Genomic DNA, 24,155 nt, shown 5'->3' on the forward strand with positions numbered 1-24,155 from the left:
CGCCGGCCACCCCGGTGGGGTAAGGCGACCTGCGCCCTCGGAGCTTTGCTGTGGAGAGGTCTCCTCTGCTAACCTTCCCCGGGGACTTCGTTGAGGACCCGTGGTAGGACTTATACAGGCGTGGCAGGAGCGTGCACCTGGGCCACGTTCTCCTTGCCGAGGCTTGGTCCTGTGCTGGTGCTGAGCTGTGGGGAGAAGTGGTTTCGGAGCAGTCACCAAGGGGAGCGAGAAAGGAGTGGATGCTAGGGAACCAGAGGGGTGGGGAAGGTCTCTTTAAGGATGGCCCAAACAGAAGTACCGATAAACACTGTTCAGTGGATCTCTGCTGTGTAGGTGGCCTCAACATACTCAGAGAGGCTTGGGACTGCTTTTCCAGGAGAAACAGCTGTAGTTTGGGGTCAGGGAAGAAATGGCATACATCCAGCATATTCTGAAAGTTCTAGACCATTTTAATCCACTTTATGATCCCCTGGATGAAGCGCTTAAGAGCGAGTGTCTCAGCATGTGAAGTCCACAGAGAGAAGTGCCTCAGAACTACATAATACACTTTTGCAGAAGCTCTGTCCTTCACTTGCCCACAAACAGTTTTCTTCAGTAATGTATAAAGTTTCTAGGTTTTGTTACTAAAAATATATTACGTGGGTGCAGATAACATTCTTTATATCAGGTAAATGAAAATGATCTATTAATATCAGTTAATATGAGATGATGTGCACTGTAAGAAGAGAAAACTAAGGATAAAAGATTATACCTAGATAACTAAAAAATCCACCAGGTAATATATTCATAACAAAATGATTTATTCAGCTATCAATGTCATAGGTTCTCAATGAGTTATAGCAAAACTTTGTCAGGAGTAAGTTTTCTGTTTATAAAAAGAACTAGAAGGTAATTTTAAAACTGTAATTCTCCAGAATTAAAATACAGGGTACATTAATAATTAGCTATCTTTATGCAAAAACTAAATACTTTCCAAGCAGTCATTTGATGACTGTTTTGTATTTAAAATTTTTGGGGGATTTCCAGAAATTCAGGGGTCCAGTTCAGATCTATGCTTCTAAGTGGGCTGTTGATACTATTTCTTCTTAACTCCGGTATGATTTTATAGCTATTTAATTCTCCTTCTAGTTCTCCCTGCTTCCCAGCTTCTTCCTGGTCTGCTGTCAACATATCTCTTACTACAGAAGCATGTATTGAGAGAGCATGAGAGAGGATGAGCTGCATGTGCCGAGACAATGTTTCTTGTGGATTTGAATGTTGTCGTTACTGCCTTCTCCATATCAATAGAAAATTACTTAATTTTCATCTAATAGCCTTTTGTATACTTTTGTACTTCTAGATTACCTATTCCAAAACTGGAACATACTCTCAAGCGGTATTTGGCTGCCCAGGAACCTTTGTTGGATGATAAACAATACAGGTGTGAGAAGTGTCATGTGGTAAAAGAATATAAATGAAAATGAGTTTATAAACGGGCTTATTTTGATGATGCCTAGGCTGTGAAGCCTAGTTTTCCATGGCTTTTTCTCTGATAGTTTGAATTATTGCTTCTCTGCTAAGATACCACTTCTAATCAAAGCTTTCTAACAGTTCAGGCATTCAAAATGCTATTTTCCTGCCTGAAATTTTGGGTATATACTGTATAGTTAGAGAATAGTTGCCTTTTTTTTGGCTGTTTTCTCAATAGGAGTGTTAATTAAGGTCTGTCTACTGAGCAGCTTATTTTTACCAAACTTGTAGGAATTTAATATCTTTGAGGCTTTTTCACTGTCAGCTGACTATAGCCAAAATTCACTACTAATGGGTGACAGACAGACAGATATGGACAATGTGACTGTCTAAGCTTTGTTTACTTTGGAAATTAGGTGAGCAATCTTAGAAGTGGCAAACAAATTCTAAGCCCAGTATCACTTTTTATTTTCACAATATTTTCTTGGAATGCAGGTTGTCATTATTATTATTTTACTTAAAGTGCACATTTGCACTTAAAAAAATCACCTTTGAAAGCACTGTGACAGGCCAGGTCAAATTGCTAAGTTTTCAAGTAAGAAGATACTTCCAAATGCCAGCTCTGTAAGCTTAAGATGCAGTCTTGACTCAGTCCATAAAATCCTTAAGTATTTTACCTATGTGTTTTTCTCTTCTAAGTTGAGACAGATAAATGTAACCTCAAATTACCTTGCATTTGTTATTGGTCTAGAGGTTACACAGATATAAACTGACTTACTAGAACTTGATGTTTTGTGGTGCTTGCTTCAATGCCCACTGCTTTACTAATTGTATTGTAGCTGCAATTAAAAATGAAGCCAGAATGCCAGACTGGTCAACATAAAAGATGTTCTGCTCAGAGACAATCAGAATAGATTAGCTTTAAGGGTTTAATTTTTATTTTGCAAAAAATGATCATTTGAAAAAATAAGCATGAAGAGGAATTTTGCTATATTGTAATAATGTACTATTCTCAATACTGTAGAAATACCAAAAGAATTGCCAAAGAGTTTGAAAAAGGAGCTGGCAAGCGATTGCACAGAGAGTTGGTTGAGCTAGATGAAAAGAACACCCATACAAGCTATATATCAGGTTTGTTTTCCACTTAATATCTTATTAAGGTGTAACAAAAATTGGAATCAACAAGATTGGGCTTGGAAAAAATTGGAATCAACTAGATGGGCTTTTGGACTATTTGCATTTACTTTTTCATGGCAAGTGTGGTGCTTTTATGTTGAAGCACATGTCAGAAATTTCCTTCCATCTCTTCATCTTCTATTAACCTAATAGTAAAACATGTTTTGTTAACGCAAAATAATACAATTTTGTTTAAATTTCATATATCTTCTTTTTTCCCTCCCCTCTTAATGTTAACTGTTTCTCTACTAAATCTTAAAGAAGAACCAAATGGTACTTTTTCAAAAATCACACTCATAGACCCTATTATTTGGGTTTTGAACCTGTCGTGAAAATCAGTTTCTAAGAGACGAGATCTCACTTTCCAGTCTAAAACTGAAGATGGAAACAGCATACAATAAATAGCATCGATTGTATAAAGGCAAAAGCCTTATTTTCACCTTAATTCCAATTAAGAGGCACTGTGAATAAGGCTCCAATCATTAATATGCTCTGATACATTTACAATGTAAGGATAAATAATAAATACTACTAAAAGATAACAGAAGACACAAATTTGACATGCGTTTTCCTTCTCATTCACAAAAAAAAATCAGAATTTTTCTTCAAGAAAAGATTTGGAGGTTTTTGGTGGGGGGGGTTGTTATATTTGAATAATCAATAATCTTCATTCAGTTTTCCACAACGAAGAGTCTTAAATTACATCATGATTTTCAATTACATATTTGGCAGCAACTTAAGCTATAGTCTTGAATGTAGATTCTTATCTACAGAAATCTTTAAAGGGTTATCCAGACAAATGTTTTGTCATCCAATAAAAATAGGAAAGTAAGGGAATGATGTTTGAAAAGGTCCAAGCAGAGATAAATACTTGGGAGAAAGATAAAAGGAAGTGTGTAAACAAGTAATAAAGAACAAAATCAATTATGTTTTCTTTTTAACAGTAATGGCTTTCATCTGGAAAATTTTAGGTGTAAACACTTTCCTATGTATTTTACAAACATTAGTTCATTCAACAACACTCTTAAAATAGTTTTATTCTTTTGTTATTGTTGTATATCTCTCCTTTGGTTTACTTTTGTCAAAAAATGTATTCTGTTGGAAAAGAATATTCTGGTCTTACTCTTAATTACCCCCTCTGAAAGCCAATGTTTAGTGAAGTCTCTGTGAAATGATACGTACAACTTATGCTTATTACAAAAGCATTTTTAAGTGAATTCAAAACAAAATGATACAGAGCATCATGACTAAAGTAAAAATAACTCCTGCTGTAATTCCAGGAGTGGAGTTACTAACTGGGTAGACCTACCTCTTATACTCTATTCATTATATGAAAACATGGCCTTAAAAAAAAAAGTCAGATTTATAGTGAAAATTTAAAATAAAAAATATAAATGGAACTTACTGTAAAAGCTTCAATCTTTAAGAGTATTTTACATTCTCTTTATATCAGTCAAAACACTTGTATGAATTTAAAGCTGTGTCCACAAAGTAACAAGTTGCTATATAGAAATATTTTATACGATGTATTTCTACAGATAGCTAACTGGGATTTAATTGAGTTTTAATCTTATTTTTGTAGATCCTTGGTTTAATATGTATCTTTCTGCTAGAGAACCTGTTGTTTTAAACTTCAATCCTTTTATTAGTTTAACTCCTGATCCAAGAGAAGCCTACAACAACCAGTTGGTAAGAGCAACAAATCTGATAATATCATCCATAAAATTTCTGAACTCTCTACAAAATAATTATTTAAGGCCAGATATATACTATGGAAACCCCAAGTGGAGTGAGAGTAGGCTCTTCAAAAACTTTATTCGTCTTCTTCCAACCTCTGTGTCATGGTATGGAGCATATATGGTAAATGCATATCCATTAGATATGTCACAATATAAACGTCTCTTCAGAAGTTCCAGAATTCCAAAACTAAACAAAGATGAACTGTTTACAAGTGAATGCTCAAGACATTTGCTAGTGATGAGAAATGGACACTTTTATGTTTTTGATGTGTTGGATTCTGTTGATAATATTCTGCATCCATCTGAAATTGTGGCTCATTTAATTWATATTATACAAGAGGCAGATCATTTACCTGAATTTGCACTCTCATACTTGACCACTGAAGACAGGAATATCTGGGCAACAGTTAGACAACAACTTCTTGAAGCAGGTAATGAAGAAAACTTAAAGAAAATTGATAGTGCAATATTTTGTCTCTGTTTAGATAATATTTTTCCAAAGGATGAGGATGAGCTGTCCCAGTGCTTGCTTCATGGAAATGGCTTCAATCGTTGGTTTGATAAATCTTTTAGTCTGATTATTACAGGTGATGGCCATGCAGGAATAAACTTTGAGCATTCTTGGGGAGATGGAGTTGCAGTTCTCCGTTTTGTAAATGAAGTTTATAGAAACAGTACACGGCATCCAGCTCTCTTGCCACATTCTAGGTCTTCAGAAACTACTGTCATAACATGTGAGAGACTGAAGTTTAAATTGAATGACTCAATCCAATCTGCTATACAGGTTGCACATGAGAAGTTTGATGAAAGAAAGAAGAAAATGTCCATGAAAAGGTTTCAGTTCAGAAAGTTTGGGAAAGACTATATTGTAAAACAGAGGATGAGTCCTGATGCTATCTTTCAACTTGCATGTCAGATTACTTTTTATCGACAGTTTGGAAAAGTTGTTCCTTCATATGAAGCATGTAGTACCGCTGCTTTTAAACATGGACGCACAGAAACCATTCGACCCACATCTATGCTCACAAAACAGTGTTCACAGGCAATTGTTGAAGAAAGACGTAAACGCAGTGTAGCGGAACTGAGAAATATGATTGATGAATGTTCAAAGTATCATAGACGATTACAAATGGAAGCTGCCTTAGGTTAGTTCCATGCCAATGAAGTCTTTAAAAATTTATTAATGTTATCTGATTCTCTTCGTGTTTGAAGGCCTCCCAAGACTCATTGTAATGGGAAGGAGGTATCTAGATCTCAGTCCTTGCTGTTACAAACAAACTACAAAAGATGCTTTAAGAATCAGTGTTCTGCCCTTTTGGCTGCTCTATAATCTGTAAGGAAATTTTGAAATTGTGTTTTATGAAGGGTGGAGTTTACCTAAAAAACATTAGAATGTCAACCCTTATTTCCCTAGCAGATTTTAAGAGTGTTGGTCTCTCTGTATGTATATAGAAGGTATACATTAACATTTCAAGCTAGAGACCTTAAATCCAAAGACTCCTTGTTTATATTGCTTTCTTCAAACTGTTATCAAGAAAGGTGGGTTCTAAAGTCTAATGAAGAATCCCTCTGATTCTGAACTACCAATGTCTGTGCTCTCTCCTTGTCTCATTTCAGTTGCCATATATTCTTTGATGATAAGACTTCAATTTTTAATAGTCAAAAAAAGAAATTCTCTACCCTAGCATGCAGAATCTGTACTCATTTCTTAACAGTTTGAGACACTTAAAATAACTGAAAATGAGAAAAGGCATCAGTTTCCATATGTATCTCCCTTCTAGGTCTCTTTAGAATGCTATGTGAGGATTAGAATTAAAAGTCATTTCTACTTTTATACAGTATAATGGACTGCCATCACAGCAAAGCAGCAGCAATGTATGAGCAAAAAAAAAACAAATGAAGTGAGGTAAAGAATCATAACTAGATAATTAAGACAATTTTTTTAAAAGTTAATTTAAAAGGTAGAAAAACTGGCATAAGATATTGAGAGAATTAAAACAAGTTCATAGAGTAAGTTAATTTTTATTAGAATATTAATTTGGGGGGGGGAATCCAATCCATATTTATTTTTATAACTTTAAATACTAGCTGTATAGTGTCAAATAAGTAACCAGAATATAATATTCATCTTTTCTGTGGGGAGCTACTCACATTGTGAAATTAACTGAAGTAGCTACTCACCRGCTATTTAACAATGGCAGTTCCTCAACAGCTCCATAGGTAAATGCTATTGTGGAATAAAGCTATGCCAAAACAATGATCCATTTGGAATACCCTATTCTCTTGCACAAAAAAAGTGATTCTTATTCCATACTGTGGCTCACACAGGGAGATAACTGCAGAACAGTTTATTCAGCTCTCCTAGCCAGATGACCACAGAGAAGAATTGTGTGCGTCTCTCGGCTTTCATCTTTTCAGAACATCCATCCAAAAATTTTGGAAATTTCAGTTTGTTTTAATCTGTTGCCTTTGTAAATGCAGGAGGAGGAAAAGAAGCCATGTTAGTGAAATTGCTAGGAGGAGGGGTTATGTAAATTTATGTTCCCATTATGAAACCTGGACTTTCAGAACTGGATGTCTAAATTAGGCATCTATATAAATGACATGCATCTGATGTTGAGTAAGTACATTCTGTTGATTTCAGCTGAAGTCTTGTTACCTGAATAAAGGTGCAAGATCACATGTGTCAGGTATCTCATTACAACTAATAAAGATGTTCAAAATTATTAACCTAGGTATTTTATTAATCTGGTATACTAAAGGGAAATACCAGAGTGTAAAAGTACCGTTTCTAGCTATTTTAGCTTTGGTATTTGCCTGTTACAAGCTTAAAGAAAATCTCTGAAGAATATTGCATCGTAATTAGTAAAATACATATTCTCAGGTCTTAAAACAGGTTGTGCATTTTTGTCTTTTAGGAAATGGATTTGATCGCCATTTATTTGCATTGAAACATCTTGCAGTGTCCAGAGGTGAACCTACGCCTGATTTCTTTCTTGACACCGCCTACCAGAAAATAAATCATAATATAATTTCAACTAGTACATTACAAAGTCCTGCAGTTAATCTTGGTGGATTTGGGCCAGTAGTATCAGATGGCTTTGGAATTGGATATCATGTGTCAGACAACTGGTTAGGATGTAATGCAACTAGCTATTTAGATGAAGAACTACAGGAATTTCTGAGATGTCTTGAATACAGCTTGAATGACATTTTTGATATTTTAGAAGGAAGACCTCTTATGTAATACCATAAATGATAGCAAAATTTTGTTTTTAAAGTAACTTCTGATTATTAAAAATAATGGCAAAAAAGAACATTAGAAATACAATAATGAGCATTATTACTGGAAAATGCAAATGTAAAAACATTATAAAAGAAAGGGAAACATGAGCAGACTGATGTTAAAATGTTATGATGGATCTCATGCTGTTATTTCTTGTTCATTTGTTTTCAACGTTAATTTAAGCCTTTCCTTCTCAATCTTTCTGTTGTAGTAGCATCAGCTGATGTAAACTTGTCTGTTTTTTCTGTCCTTTTTTTTTTCCCCCCCTTTCCTTTTTTTGGCCACGCTAACCCATATCTTCATGGGTTTTATATTTTTGAAGAAGGTTTTTAAAATAAAAGCTTACGTACTTGAGCATAGGAGAGACATTTTGCTGACTGAATTCAATTGTACATTTAATTGTTCATTGTACATCTTGATTAAGATCTGTTAAGTTTTCGGCCAAGAGACAGCAGCTTCTGGCATTCTGAACAAGCAGGTTTTCCACCAAAGCCAAACTGTGTCTGTGACTTCACAAAATGGTATCTCTCTTCCAGAACATCTGCAGAGGGCAGTTCGTACCTTTACAACGCTCTGCATCAGAGAAATGTAGGAATGATACTGTGCCGAGATTTTTACTCACAAAGAACTGAAATTAAGTTCCATGAAACTGAAAGATCTGGACAAGACTTGGAGCTGCTCAGAGATGGAAAGGCATGGTGATCATCACTTAATGCTCCAGTTCCCATTAAGTAGCCTTTGTCTGTATGTAATTTACATGAACATTCACTTACCACCTTTCTTCTCCTTTTTCCTCTAGTGGTTTACTTCTCTCTTTATATCCCAGAGTAAGAGGAATTGAGGATGTAGAGACAGTCTCAAATCTGTATCACCAAGGCTGTAGCACAGGTTTAGAACAGCATCTATAAACACTGATAACATTAAAAGGATTCTTGTCTTAAATGTATGTAGTACAGTGTCACTTAGAGCTTGTATGTAAGTTTATGATATATGTGAAAAATTTCCAGTTACTATTAAAGTATTTTTTCCTTGCTAGAATTTTTAAGTACAGAAAAATCACTTGAAAAAAATTTAATTGGCAATGACTAATCGTATGTTTCTCATTTTCTTGAGACCTTATGTTATGATTTATGTAAGTACAGGGTGCTCACCTGAAACCACCATGAAGGAAGCTCTTTCTATAAAAGAGCTGTATGTTATTATGTACTCTGGAAAAACAGGCTCTCAATATCTTGACTCAGTTATGGGACTAAAATTAACAAGCACAGTTGATTTTAATTTTTGCCTCATTTGCTAGGAATAATGGGGATTGTTATCCTTTTATCTTGCTAGAAAATTGTGATAGTTTTTCAGTGAAAACTCATATACTACAGTGTTCCTGTCTCAAAGGCATACATTGTAAATGTGACATGGATTACATATAGAGCAATTAAGATAAAACAAAATCCTCAGTAGTTCTGACAGAATATTAAACATGTAAATCCAGAAGTGAACTACTGGACATTAGGTCTTTAATCCTGAAAAACAGTATATATGTCTATGTCTTTATTCACCTATTGACTTTTATTAAACTTTTCTTTGTATCAGCAAGGAATAATAAGGGATCAGTCTGTGATTCCTAAATCCTGTTATAAGACATCCTATAAAAATCTCTTAGCCCCTTTTGTTGCTCCAGCAGTTCTGCCCCTAACTTCAATGCTGTTGTGGTTTTGTATTTGAAGAAAGATAGTATGAGACACTTCTACCTCAGTTGATAATCCTAGGAGAGGATGAGTTGTGTATATTAATACAGTGGGATACTAATACAGTTAAAATTGTATTTCACAGCAACATGAAAGCACTATTGCAAAGAAGTATTGATAAGCCATGCCCTCATAAAAAGGCACTGGTTTGAAGCTGCTACAATATCCTTATGTGTTATGTTTATGTATTAGAGCGTGGTTCTCCAAATTTTAAAAGATGGACAACATCTGAATAAAGAAATTATCCTGCAACTACCTCCTTTTCCATTCACCATGAGTTATAGCCTAGCAGTTTGAGCTATATTTACATAGAAATATATATATATTTTATATATATAGTTATGCACCTTAGCTTCTCTTAATGAAAACTAAAAGAAGTCTGTATCCTGTGGCTAAGTAGCATTCCCAGGTACCATAAAGTATTCTGCTAAGACTCTTAAGATCCCATCTCAGGTGAGTAAGCAACATGCCTTATCTTCTGTGAGATAAAACTAAAATCAATTCCAGAAGTGCCTGCTCTGAAATGGTTTAAAAAAGCTTTTCCAAACAGGAGTCCTTGTTTTGGAAACTCAGTTCCTCCACTTTGGTATTAACAACCTTAACTTTGTTGCCTCTTTGGCATGTTGCCGTCTATTGTTTCGTTTCCCTGGCTCAAGGGAAACTGGGAGATGGGCAGCGTATGAAAGATGTTGGTAGTGATTGTTAGTGGTGTTCATTCCTTACTAATGTCCATGTTGCTCCTGAGGTACAAATAGGAAGTTGCAGTAGCCTGTTTTACATTAAACACTTAAGAGTTTGTCAAAGGTCCCAAGTTGAAGTTGCACTGTCTATTTCATCTGGGACAACTCTGAACAAACAGGCCAAAAGTCTCACTGTCATTCGTCCCCATTGCATCGCCTCTGTAATGGGACTTACTGGGACCAGTGGGAACACAGTCCTTCTCCATTATCTACCTGGTGACAGATAACCAGGTGCCCCTTCAGCAAGTCCACAAACAGTACTACAGCTGTACTTTACCTAGCCTTGCCCCACARCTATCAAAAAGCTCTTTGTGAAACATGCTGATTGAAGTCACCTAAGGAATAGCTAGACTATGCACATGCATTTCTAGCTTTGTTCTCTGGTGTTGGCAACTACCTAAGTCAATATAATTATAGCAGGAGCCATCTGAATTTAAATTTATCTTGTTGATGTACTGGTTTCATTGGTAGCAGTGATTAGCCTGTGATGGAATATACTGTCCCCTCAGAGTCTGGACTACAAAGCTCTGGGAAGAACTCTGAAGAACCAGGCTCAGGGGGAGCTCATTAACTTTCTGGCACCCAGTCCAGTACATATAAGAAGTGGCTAAATATGTCATTGCTTAAGTAATGGAAAAGCTAATTATTACAGTGAAAGAGTGTAACTGCTGCCCCTTGCAAAGGGCAATAACTGAGTTGTGTTCCTTATGTAAAATCTCAGGAAAGGGAGTTAGGACCATTCTGTTTTTCTATCTCTTTAACTTACACAGGAAATCAGATTTATTTTGTTTGGCCTGAAGGAATTTTGGACTCTTTGTTTCCATTTTGTAATGAGGAGATATGGGGACAGTGTTTGGATAAATGCCAGAAATCAATTTTGAATTATTTTGTTTCATTTTCAGTACTTGCAGTCTTTTCTAGAGGAATACTCATTGAGACCAAAATTAGTGAACACATCAAATATTAATTTCTGCTTCAGTTTCACAAAGTATGCATAGCTTTGTTCACAAAGGATTGATGGATGAAACTTATTCTTCTGAAAATGCAGAATTGTTACTGTAGAGGAGGCAGTGTTACTGGCTTATTATATTTTACTGCTATGAATGTTCTCACAAAGGAGTTTTCCATTGTGGACTTAAAAGTACTGTAAATGTATTGATTCATCATTCATTGCAAAAACATCTTCCTCCAGTGCCAAAACTCTTGGGGCAGAGGGGAGARGCCATCATCAATCAGGAAAATGGCAGTAAGGACCAGATTCTCAAAAATACTTAGGCAAATACATTTAGGGACTCTGGTGCCTAAGATCAAAATACAAACCCTCAGAAACTCTTCAAGCTACCATAAAAACCCTAAAGGCTTACACTCCACCAAAAAAGCCCTTTCGGTGGCTAAACTCTGGTGCACACACTCCAGTTTCACTGCATAGGTGAGACAGAGAAAGAAATTCCTGTTGGAGATTCCAGCTGAAGTTTCATCCTCAGCCTCCTCAGTGCTATAGGGATCAAGTAACCCTTCCTTGCCCAGCTCACAAGCAGAAACGTGTGTGTTCAGCAACAAGTGACAGCCTAGCTGGAATTTTATGCATCTCGGCACCAACTACGTGTGTATGTGCTAACTGAAAAAGGAAAGAAGCTGTTGCGACTGTGAATATACCATGCTCTGCAGAATATTACTAGCTCCATACAGTGCTGAAGGGCTGGGTAGCAGAATGTGGGAATCTTTATTGTTGATGTTCCCCGTGCAGTGGGTTTTCCTCAGATGGAGTCCAGCCCCCTCTCCTCCCACCACATCTGAAATGCTGGACTGGGAGCTAGCTAAGCTGGCTAATGGAGAAACAACTGAACAAGCTTGGGCTTAAATTCTGCTTTGGGCTTCTAAGTAAGGCCCTTTATAGATCCAGCTCTAGCACTTCATGCTTTCCTTTTACCTCAGAGGAGAACTACACAGATTAATTTGTTGGATTTTCTTTAGTATGTTTGGATGCTATTTGTCTGTAGGATAACAAGTCAGGCTTCTACATAATAATAACTGAAAGAATACAAGGAATTAAATTTCTTGTGAAGCTTCAAGTTGTTCGTAGGGACAACAGTAATGGACAAGAAGCACGACCTTCCTCTATGCTAGATAGTGTATGAGTATAAATAGTTCTACTGAAAAATAAACATTCAGTACACAAAGCAGGTAATACGTGAGAAAACAGGGACCTTTCACCCGGCATAGTCCACTGATAAGTACAGGAATCCCACAAGTTATCCTGAAAGAATGGGTTTGGAATAAGAGGAAGGAAACAAAGCAGATTAACAGTGCCATTGTGGGTCARCAAAGAAGCATCTTGTAAAAGATGTCCACAGAAGTGAACAGATAATTACTACTACAGCTAGCACTGTCAAGTGACAGGAGCAAAGCCCACTGTGATTAGAGATGAACACAGAGGTAGCACACGTGTTTTTAAATACTAGTATGTTTAGCCTCTACAGTTTAAGCATTTCTAATATGCCTGTCCTTACATTAACCAGTTAAAATTTAAAAACAATGGATAAAATCACCAAGAGTCAAACATTACATGAGTTTAGTTAAGATCAAGCACTATTTCAGCTTAGCACATTCTCTATCAAGCCCTTTATGCTCTGAGCTGATAATAAAAATTCACATGAACACCTGCACCATTGAAATGGTGCAAGGTGTACCTTTTCTGATAGCAAGCTTCAGGCTTTCTTTGGATGCTGAGTCTCATGAAAAATACAGTGAGCGCTGCAAGGTGACATAGTCTCCTGGGAGGTGCTAGGCATCCTGAGCACCTACTACTTTTTAAATTCAGACAGTGGTGTCAGTTTCTTGGGTGCTGAGCCAGTACAGAGCTAGGAACGCTGAAATGCAATAAAACAATTACAGGGAAGGCTACCACTGTACCGTTCCTCTATGCTTTCCTGGGCCAAACAGCAGGTACAAAAGTATGTTATTTCCCTGGAGCCATCTGCACTAAAGAAGCATAGAATTTTTTCAAGATATTAAGTATACAGCATCATAAAAATCTGATACCTATTATTTGAATGGGGACAGGATGTGTCGGTATCGGGTATTAACACAAATCAAGGCAGGTCATTTGTAAGCAGCAATAATATCTTTCTTTAAACAATTCGCATAGATGGAAAAATTAGAAAAGCTTTCAGGCATCAGAGCCCTACTTCAGTGTGCTGAAAAACTTTAGTAGTTTTTCCCAACTGCAGCAGTTGGCTTAATAAAAAGATATAACCTTTACCTACAGTCTTTGTGTTGCCTGGGTCCTTAGTCCATCACAGCCTCAGCAAAATACCAACAGAACATGGAAAGCCACAAATGAAATTTTTCATTTAATGTGAAAAAATGAAACTATTAATCACAACTAATTAACAGTTAAATTAACCACAGCTAATTTTTTAATAAAGTAACACACATTTTTACCATAACTTTCATATAAGATAATTATTTCTGGAATAGTCTTTCCTCCATAAGCCTTGATGCTTTAATTACTAGAGTTTGCAATAATAAACCATGTTTCTCAAGCATGTCTTTCATCAAGACAATCCCATTGTTCAAGCATCACAGTCAGTGCCTGTCAGGGCACTCTCTTCATCTCACACAGTAAGAGTCATTAACGGGCTAAGCAGAACATATACATTTTCAAAATCTGTTGCCAAATTCTTGCAACCAGAACTGCTACAAAAATTTGCAGGGCTAAATACTATATCTGGTCACCTTCTGAAAAATATTTGCACACCAAAGTGGCCTCTCTATAAGGTTCAGGTGAGAGAGTATTTTGAATACTAATGAAGACCTCTTCAGACATTCTTTGTAAGTAATGTAGGAAAATAGTTAGATTTTCTAACAATATTCCATTTCTCAGTTGGTGTTACTACAAGTAAAACTGTCAACTTCACCATCTTTAGCACAGTTTAGTAACTTACAGATGTCAGATGTTGAAAACTCTGTTTAATCTTTGTTCAAGTGAGCAATTCCACTTAATAGGTTTGCATGAATAAATCCTATAGGAAACAATACTTGTTGGGTAAAGTTACACAGAACCGATCTAACAGATCAGACTCCCTTACTCCCCACACACTCCTCCTTCCATATTCCCTCACCACCAGCACTGTGCTTGTTTCTGACCCTTGTTCAACCATTCGTTGATCTGACTGAATTCACTGACCCAACAGAAAACTACCTGCTATTTTTTGCTGCAGGACAATCCCCTGAGTACCACAGCTAAGGACCTGGAGGAGGTGGAAGGGGTGAATACAGCTGGTTACCTCATGCTGAGATCAGAGACCTCACGCTGCTGGCTGCTCAGGCCCACCTCTTCTTTGCTGCCAGCCATGGGCTCCTACCCTCATCCTTACACCGACTCCAGCATTCAGTGAACCCTTTGCTCAGCTAAGAAAGTGAGTAGTTCTCTGCAGGGTTGGTGTGGTGAAATGGATCAGTGAATGAGATGGCAAGCATCAGAGCAGTCAAGGGCAGGGAGGTGGGTACACGCAGCTGAGGAGGGGAAAGCACCTACCATTTAGGTCAGCCTAGGCTGTCTCAGAGCTGCAGCCCAACTGTCCCACAAAACTGCAAGTAGAAGGGAATCTCTGCACTCATATCCCCTCTTCCCACACAAGAAGAGGGCTCTAGCACCTCTTCAGCAATATTACTTCCATTCCCCAACTCCTACTTCCTCCAATAACATTCAAAAAGTTAGTCAAGTGGGCAGACTAATGGAATGCTTAGATAACTGGTGAAGTCCAACACCCTAAGCCAATGTTTGTGTGACCAGCAGAAGTAACAACACAAATAACTTTCCTTAATCATATCAAAAAAGAACAGATATAAACTTCAGGGTTTATATCATTTCAAAATTAAACGTGAAAATAAGGAACTGTACAACGCTACTAAGAAGGGTTAACACTTTGACAATAAGTGTTTGGTTTGAAAACTACTTTACCTACAGACTAGACATTTTTCCCTGCTTGATGGGATCTCCTAGCTGACAAAGACTGGCTCTCACCAATATAATATGTGCTTCATATCCTGGAATTCTGGACCTGACTTTTTACTAGCCCTTGAAGCAGTACCATATTTCAAGTACAGCACCAAGCAAAGTCAATGGGACATTGCAGAACAAGGTATTACACGCAGCAAGGAAAACTTACAGCATCCAGCCCTATGATTAATAATGTCTAATTAATGTTTACAGTACAGCAACCTCAGGTCAAGGCTCAAACTGCAGTTCAAACTATTGCAGTCTTAGGTTTTATCTTGCTTTTTCAAAAAGATGGCTTCATGATAGGATAAATATAACTGTTGTTTATTCTGTTCAAGCTGCTTTTAGAAGCAGCTTACAGAGCTTAAATGTCTTGCAGAGTCATCATGAAAATTTTCAAGCCAAAGCATAAAATATGTTTCTCTGTTCTTTGCTAGGCTGATTAATGATGGGAAAACAGATGGTGTTTGCACATTTGTCAAAACTAAACTAAACCCCCCAAACTATCACCAACAAAACACTTCTCCTGAATGATCTGGAGGTTAGCTTTTGCAATTCTGCATTACCGCATCTCTCCAGGAAGCTTAAACTATGCAGCCAATGACTTTCTGGTCTCTCGCCCACAACTATGGTACCTTACATCTCTTCACTGTCCCTTAAATATCATCTCGGTCCTACTCCCTTAACTTAACCATTCCTCACGTCCTTATTCAGCTGTTAGTCTCTCCTTTCAAACAGCCATGTCCCAATCTTCCTTTACTGCTACCAGTGTTTCCCCAGATAGTCCTAGATGCCCCATCCTTTTCAGTCTCCTTGCTCTTGAAGTATCTTTTGCTGCATTTTCTGTTTCTCCTGAAGTTTCCTTTCCTCCATGACTTCCAGCCATCTTCTCTTTTTTACCTGCCAACTGAATACCTGTCCTGATACTCCTAACTTCTTTGCGCTTGGTCTCAGTTCCTCATCCTACTTCTGCCAGTCTCAGCTCTCTCATCACATCCTAGCTCCCTTGGTATTCTCTCTCCACCCATTCTTACCAATCTCCTTATTGGTTCCCTTCTCAAGCTAACCTCAGTCTTTTCCATTTCTTTGCCTAATATTTCAGTAAATTTAACTAGGAACTGAACATGAGCATATACATCACCAAACATTCCCAAGTTCAGGAGTACATTGGTTAGTGTGAAGATGTCTGAATTGTGCCTAAAAAATGGGTTGGCAGGACAAAAGACAGCATGCAGAAGTGACATAAGCAAATCTGGAGATATGCTGCCAACTGTAAAACACCTAATCCATGCACTTCTGGAAGTGCCATATAATACTATGGAGCTGCCCCAGGCCACAGACTGAGACATAGCTTGTACCTGACTCYGAAAAAGCATAAGCATTGCTCTGAAAAGAAGTTAGAAGGAGTAACTGTCAAGCAAGTGAAGTATTTATTTCTTACATTAGAAGTCATCACAATCTGTCTTCTAGCATTTCTTCCACATCATCTGGCTACAGCCRTTTTAGTACTTTACACAGCTGTTGTACGGGAGCATAATTTTATCATAGAAGTTAGACAAAGAAATGTCCAACTCTCCAACACTAAAAGGTTACAATATTTTTAAGTTAGGTGCATACTTTAATACGCAATAGTAAACAAATAAAATGGAATGGAACTTTTTTTTAAAACATAGCAATCTCAAAATGCTGCAGGTTTTCTTCTTTGCTGTCAAAAAAMCAGAAACCTAACAGCCTGCCAACTCTCCCTCCTTTGCCCATAACCACTTACGTTAATAATTCTCTATTCTTTGTATCACCATCAAAAAGAGAACTGAGAGAAAAATGAACTGATTGACAAACTTTAGGAATCAAATAAGTGCCATCTCCCTGTGAAAAAGAATGTATTTAAAAGGAAAAGCAAAACCTCTTAAAAAGTTTGCAAATTGTATGTAGTTATTATAGTAGAGAAGTGCTTAATAAAAGTGGCCTATCAAAGCACTTAGACATGAACATGAAGTTCCCCTGATTTCATATGGTTAACAGTAAGTGTATGATCAAGCACTTCACTGGGTTTTAGTTAGAAAAGTCAATGCTGCAAAAGACTGAGTACTATTCTACTAATATGAACATGCACATGAAACTTTGAGGTAAAGCTTCCTACTACTAGCATTCTACTGAATGTCAAACAGGCAATAACATATTACTCAAAATTGTAACTTTCTTACACTAAACTGTATCTTTGTTAATTTAAATAGACAACTTGTATTAAAGCTGTACTTGGAAAAATGAAAAATAAAAAATATTGTTTGAGAGGAAAAATCTGTGAGAGAAAACACTAAAAAGGTCAGTGGTGAAAAGGAGAGGGATGGAGAAAGTTACAATGTATACCCTCTAGAGAAGCAAGGCTTTCCTGAATTTCCTTTTGAAAAGTAAATTAGCAGCAGTACTCCCATCCTTCATTCTGCACTGGATCAGAGAGCGGACCTGCAGTTCTAAACAAAGCTCAGGCAAGACCGAACTATTTGCTGCTGTATGTGAATGCTTAATTTGAGCTGTCCATATTTTACAGTCTTTGTGAATACCATATCTGTTGTTACCATAATGTCTTCAGAGTTTCTTTATACTAGGAAAAAACCTCAAACAAACAAAAGAAACCCCCTATTGTAGCAAACACACAAATCAATGAGGGTATAATGGAGGGCTGTACAATACTTTCTTTTATACGATGCATATTTTTCAATAACATATGTTTAAATTTCATCACAGGTGACATTAGGTGGAGTAGAAGGGAAGAAAGGGAAACAATATTCCCTCACCCTCAGCAAAACCCAAAGCAATGTATGCTCCAGGTCCTTTGGAGTAGCAGCTGTATCACTTCATCACCTTCCTTCCTTACCTTCCTACTATCTACACAGTGGCTGCAAGAAGGGTAAGAAAGAAAAATACCCCCCAAAATACACAAAACTGGCCAGTAAATAACAGCAGTTTCTAGCAGATGAGCAAGATGTGATTCATCTGACAGAAGGCAGGCATTTACATCTGAACTACTCAGCACCAGCTGATTTAATGGTCAATGAGAGGAGGAGGAAAAAATGCATTTCCATGGCACAGTTCTAAAATACACAAATAAAATAGGTCAGATTTACCTTAAAGTTTAGAAACAGGCAACCTTAAAGTTGCCAATTTCTCTCTACTGACCACAAAACCAGTATAAGGGAACACAATCAGATGCAAACATTAAATTTAAACATGATGAATCCCTCATATAGTGACATAAATTGATAATGTGCTTTGCTTTTTTCACTGAGATGAATCAGGCACAGATGTTTTCCTTTGACATTCCTCTACTCCTCAGTACTTTTAAATATATTTATATGAAAAGTGATTCTAACATGGACCTACTTATTATTCACATACATTAAGACAGTCCAATGAATGAATGAGAGAAACTCACAGATGAAGACCAGCTGGCTTGAAACTGAACCTGATTAAGACAGAATTTCTGTAAATAGCCTACAAAGCACCAAAAATGCATTCTGAAGAATTGGAGCCATGATGCAGCCACATTAACAGATAGGCAGGGCAAGCATTCCAGGCTGATGCTAAGCTTTCACAGAATATCTCCTGCAAATGTAGAAGCAGCACTCTTGACTGCATGGGCTGGGTAGGAGATTCCACCATGTCTCAGCCCACAGCCCACCCTTCATACAAGACAACATAAAGGGAAACTTTCTCTCTCCTGGGAGCAGGCTTATCAGGGCAGATCTGATATTATATATATACAATTAATTCACATGAAGAAACCAAACTTTAGATCTAAATAGAAAGTATATATTTTTTAAATGAATATATGTTTAAAATAAGTTAAAAAAAAMCCCACACACAAAAAACAAACAAAAAGAACCGCTACATTATATACCAAATTTTTTTACCCAACAGCTTCTTTCTTACCTAACAATAGAATCAGGAAGAATGAATTATGCATGACAAGTATTAGTGACATTATATGATGTACTACGAAAAGGAGTTCAGTGAGGAAGAAGAAAATAAGTACTTCTACGGAACCAAAGTAGTGACATACAAACAGGCGTAGAGAAGCAYATTAAAATATGTTCACATATTGTACTTCTCTTTGTGAAAATCTGGCTCTTTAGATTAATAAAGATCAGAGATTACTTGCATATCTAAAAAGTTTAAAATTTCAAGCTGTCACTTATACAGAAGGCATCATAAGTATAAACTATTAAATATGTAAATATAACCTTTAGACCAGACTATTTAACTTAAACTTTCAATGTGTTTTATAAGCAGTAATAGTCTATACTACTCTGTCTCCTGAAAATTAAAAGAATTCTAGCAAAATAAGATTTCTAAAATGTCAAGCATTATGAAGCAGTCTGCTGTACATAAGTCTTTTTGAAAGGCAAGAGCAAAAACATTTCACTGGCACAAGGTCAGTCAGTTCTGAGAAGATAGTAGCTTCTATTTTTATCTTTTCATTTCTACATTATTCAATGCTTTAACATAACATTAGCATTAGAATTTCATCTGGAAACAATCTTCACAGTGACGTTAAATTTTTATTTGATGACAATGATTCTTCAAAGGGACATTCACGGGGATTCTACTTTATGGCCGCCAATTGTTCTGCTACTTGCGATTTGCTTTATTTTTCCATAGTGAAATCACCGTTATTTTTGCACTTGTCAGCATAATAGTCTGAGGCAAGGATTACAGACAAATCTGGAGGACTCACATACACATTTCCGTTGTCTATGGTAACTTTATGAATCCTTTGTTTCACTCCTTTTGATCGCCACCGTGGTGTTGGTGATGGTTCCATAGGGTTTATGGCTTGATATAATCCTTCTCCTGTTTCCAAAGTAATTTTATACTTATGCCAAGGACAAATAATACATGGTTGACCATTGATATCCTGAAAAGAGAAAAAAAAAAGCAGAGAGAAAAAGTGAGCCATGGACTTCTGACTCTTCCTCTCCTTGGAAAATATTCTATGCCAAAAGATATGCCCAGTGATTTAGCTGTACTATACTGCACCATTTATACAGGAATATAAAGTTCAATTCCTAAGAGCACCATCATTTCAGTAGCAAACTGGACTGGTGATTCATTTGGTGCTGGAGAACTAGGTTCAAAAAGTAAGAGTATCAGCCTTTCCTTCCAATGTTCACAGTACGACTGCTTAATAATAATATTCTACCGCTAAAGGATGCATCCATACAGCAAAGGGAATCAGATTCTAAGCCCATTTCTCACTTCATTTTAGCTTCACAAAATAAAAACATGCATAAAATGTCATCTTAAATAGGGTGATAGGCAATGTTTTTCTTATATAAATGCCTGTTACTTTCAATGTTATATTCAGATAAAAGTATTCAAAAATGCATTAGAAAATTTCAAATGACTACATTTACATGCATTATTTTTATTATGCTTACATACCTCTATTTCTCCAAGGCGTAAAGGACCTCCTGCATCTAAAACATAGTAGAAAATGATATTAATTTATGTAATAATTTTTATGCTTAATTGTTACAACATCAAGATCATATGCGCAAATATCTTACGGTAGCAGCAAGCATCCATAGCATAAAATTTCCCTTCATGGTAGAAAATGACAACTTCTCTGTCATTGACCTTGGCGGTTATTCTTTGGGACTTTTTTATGTCATCTTCTTTACCAACATATACAGGAGCATCAGGCTCCATTTCGACTGCTCCTTTGCTCGAGCTGCACAAATCCATGTCCTTAAAACGCAAAAAATTCAAAAAGACACTTTATGAAAGAATTCATGTTTGGATTTCTACATATAGAATGGATGCCTTAGTCACAGAAAAGCCACTATCTATCTAACATGCAACAAGAAAGGAACAAAAGTTTTCGTAAAAGATTATCAAGACGCACATGAAACAAAGAACAGGAGTTTGATAACAATGTTTAGCCAATGTGTTCATTAACGAAACTGGGATTGGAAATACTGACTGTTACAAACTGATAACTGAGGCAGAGAAAGATAATTTCTAAATCTCTACTTATTTATTTACTCTACACTTTAATCACCATCTTCTCTCAAAACCTATATGCAAACAAATACAAGGATGCCAAATGTAAAATACACCATTTGCTGTAAATGCAAAAATTAGCATTTGCATCTAAATCCAGTATTGTTTAAATAATATTATGGCTAGAAATACAAACTGATATAAGTTGATAAAGAAGTAAAAACATTGGCTGCAAAAGAGAAAACAAATCGTTCAGTGAGAAGCTGTATCAAACTGGGGCATTTTAGCAAACGTATTCTGCCTTTTCCTTCCTCCCCTTATTTATTTCAAATGCCTAACAGGCTTTCTCTTTCAATAGGGGGCATAAGTAAGTCTCCCTGTTTTATCATAAAACCTGTATGAATGTCTTATCTTTGAGACTTTCAGTCTTCCTCTCAAATTTGGTTACAATTAGCTGCTGTGTTCCAGTTACCTTAGAACTCCTCACACACACTTAGCACACTCATGGCACAACCACAYTACCCTCACTTTCTCAGAAAATCAGGCTAAAAAAAAATAAAAAAATCTTTGTACACACTGAGAATAAAGAGGAACTGCAGGCAAATATATTCAAGTTGCAAAGAGGGCAGAGACTTACAAAGAGGAGCGGAGTTTCTCGGTCATGCAGCGAGCCCCACAGTACCTTAGATCCACACCAGATCACAACAGAGATGAGGAAACACACGAAGAAATGAAGGCTCAGAATAATGATTTCCAGCATTGGCTCTCTTCAGTATTCCTGCCACACCTAGGCCTGCTTGGTTCACATGCGTAGCAGCTTTTATCAAAGCGCTTTTTTATGTAAAAAGCTTTTTTTGTGAGATAGCGGGGCTGGCCCCAGCAGCACAAAAAAGGCAGGCTTTACGCAAGGCTCAGCACGGCCGCAGTGAACTGTGCCAGGACTGATAACGCCGAGGAGAAGATCTGGGGCTGCCCTGATAACCGACCAGCACAGCTCCGAGTCGGATGTTCTGCCTTTCTCCTCATAAGCGAAACTCCATGGCTGCCTCCCACCGAGTGGGTCACAGGAATTTAAAACCATGTTTAGAAGTCATTTATTAAATTCTGATGTGTATTCATGCTCAACAAACACGTTTCCTAATAAGATGTTATACCAGGAAAACTTGTATAAATAACACTGTGGTATTTTCAAGGCCAGTTATCTTTTGATTTATGCATAATCAACTACAAGTACAGATTCTTTGCATTGTAGATACAGGCGCTCTACCAAATCTCGCCTAGAAAGCGAAATATCACAGTTTTCAGACTCACAGAGCTATCCAATAAAACATTCACATTTTTCTTATTTTCTTTAGAAAGTAAGCACAGCATGTAGCAATCTAATCACGAGACCTGGAATAGGAAACTCCCAATTTTTACTATCACCTTTTGGCTAACTCTGTTTATAAACTTCCCAGATTGGCCAAAATCTTAAAATACAGGTGCCTGTAGTTAGAAACATTTTTGTGAAGACATCAATAAAAAATTACATATATAGATATGTAGATATGTCCTGACCAGTATTAAAATAACATTTAGCACTAAATCCCCTGTTCATTTAGTGGAGAACACATTTAGTGCTCATTTCTACAGCCAGCCTGCATTTGCATACATATACTACACAGCTGCCCAAGACCGAAACCTGGTTGATTGTTAGGGTGTTGTGCACCCCACATTTATTAACTGGAAGAAGTAACAATAGCAAACTGCTTCATTTTAAAGGTAGACTGAGATGTAAAGACTTAAATGTTTATCTACAACCAACTGTATAGTATGAACAGCCCCAGCAAAACCAGGTCCTCCGGAACAAAGCCCTCAAGGCAATGTGTACTTGTCAATGCAGTACTGAGTTTAAGAAAAAGCACCCTGGCAGAAGACCATCTTCCCTTAGGAAAGAAGAGCAATTAAACACTCAATAGCAAGAAAAACCTGCAACTAGACTCTCTTATTGGGAGCTCGCTGTTGGACACTTTCTCATCCATGAAGTGGAAGCACACTTGTGAAGTATTAACAAAAAAGGAGAGATCTCAGTCCAGTAGGCACTGAAAGCTCAAAAGGAGGCAGGGGCTTCCTGATTGCAGCACCCTTCCCAGTTTGGGAGAGATTGGGGCAGGCAGGAGGACCTTGCAGAAGAGAAGCCTAACAGCCCTCCAAGCTGGTTTTCATCTCACATGCTTTTCCACTTTTCAGGCGGGCAGCTCCGAGCCCCAGGTGCGAAGCTGWTTCTGCAGCGCTGTCTCTCATGGCGGGATCCTACCACAACAGAGACCAGCTGCTGTTTCCCTCCCGCTCCCGAAACGGTGAAACTACTGGCAGGCCCTACCATGGAACTGCTGAGCTAGCAAACAGTCACCTATTAAAAGCACATGAAATTGGCGTTTTATTTGTTTGCCCTCTTAGGGCTCCTTGGAAAGTGTAGTTTCCATTGCACGCTACGTAAGGTGAACTAAAAAGTCCATTTTGCTTGATTGTGTTGTTTCCAGGTCACTAACCAGGCTAAAATCCCTCTGTTTAAACCAGACACACAAAGTATAACCGTCCGCGTAAACCTCAGACCTCGCTGCATCCCAGCGGAGCAGAAGCGCCAGACCAGAGCGCGTCCCGCCGATAACCCCAGGACTGCCGAGGCGCAGAGAGGCGCAGCTGCTCGGAAACACCCGAGCAGGGGGGTACGGCCCAAGCCGAGCCTTCCCCTCCAGACAGCCCCGCTGCCGAGGGGGCCGCGGCAGGGCTGCCGCCCCGCCGGCTGGCTCCGCGGCACCGGGCAGCCGGATGCGCGCTTGCAGGGGCGGACAGACAGCGCCAGGCACTGCCAGTTCCCTTCCCGGCTCTGACGCAACGGAGTTAAACAAACACCAAAAATCCCCAGACATCCCCTTTCCCTCCGCCGCGGGCCCCCGGCAAGGCTCAGGCAACCGCTTCTCCCCTCCGCAAGGGACGGAGGGAGGCGGCGCTGGAGACTGCCCGGCCCCCAGC

The 24,155-nt window shown here is 37.8% G+C and overlaps 1 protein-coding gene and 1 pseudogene across 10 annotated transcripts in view; one reads left to right on the forward strand and one right to left on the reverse strand.

Moving 5' to 3' along the window:
• RHOBTB3 (Rho related BTB domain containing 3) overlaps positions 1–24,120 on the reverse strand; it is a 67,038-nt gene extending 42,918 nt beyond the window's left edge. For 4 of the 10 annotated variants that reach the window (XM_026083480.1, XM_026083479.1, XM_026083484.1 and 1 more), the window contains exons 1-4: positions 21,778–23,727; positions 20,705–20,885; positions 20,580–20,614; positions 19,877–20,052 (exon numbers count right to left, since the gene is read on the reverse strand). In XM_026083480.1, coding sequence (XP_025939265.1) covers positions 19,877–20,052; positions 20,580–20,614; positions 20,705–20,885; positions 21,778–21,900 — 515 coding nt within the window. In that variant the 5' untranslated portion in view covers positions 21,901–23,727. The other 6 variants (XM_026083482.1, XM_026083481.1, XM_026083489.1 and 3 more) reach the window with 6 other exon arrangements.
• LOC112974489 lies at positions 20–8,521 on the forward strand (annotated as a pseudogene).
• Positions 24,121–24,155: the final 35 nt, after the last annotated feature.

Source organism: Apteryx rowi, unplaced genomic scaffold (genome assembly GCF_003343035.1).
Source record: "Apteryx rowi isolate R43461 unplaced genomic scaffold, aptRow1 scaffold_603, whole genome shotgun sequence".
Taxonomy (NCBI): domain Eukaryota; kingdom Metazoa; phylum Chordata; class Aves; order Apterygiformes; family Apterygidae; genus Apteryx; species Apteryx rowi.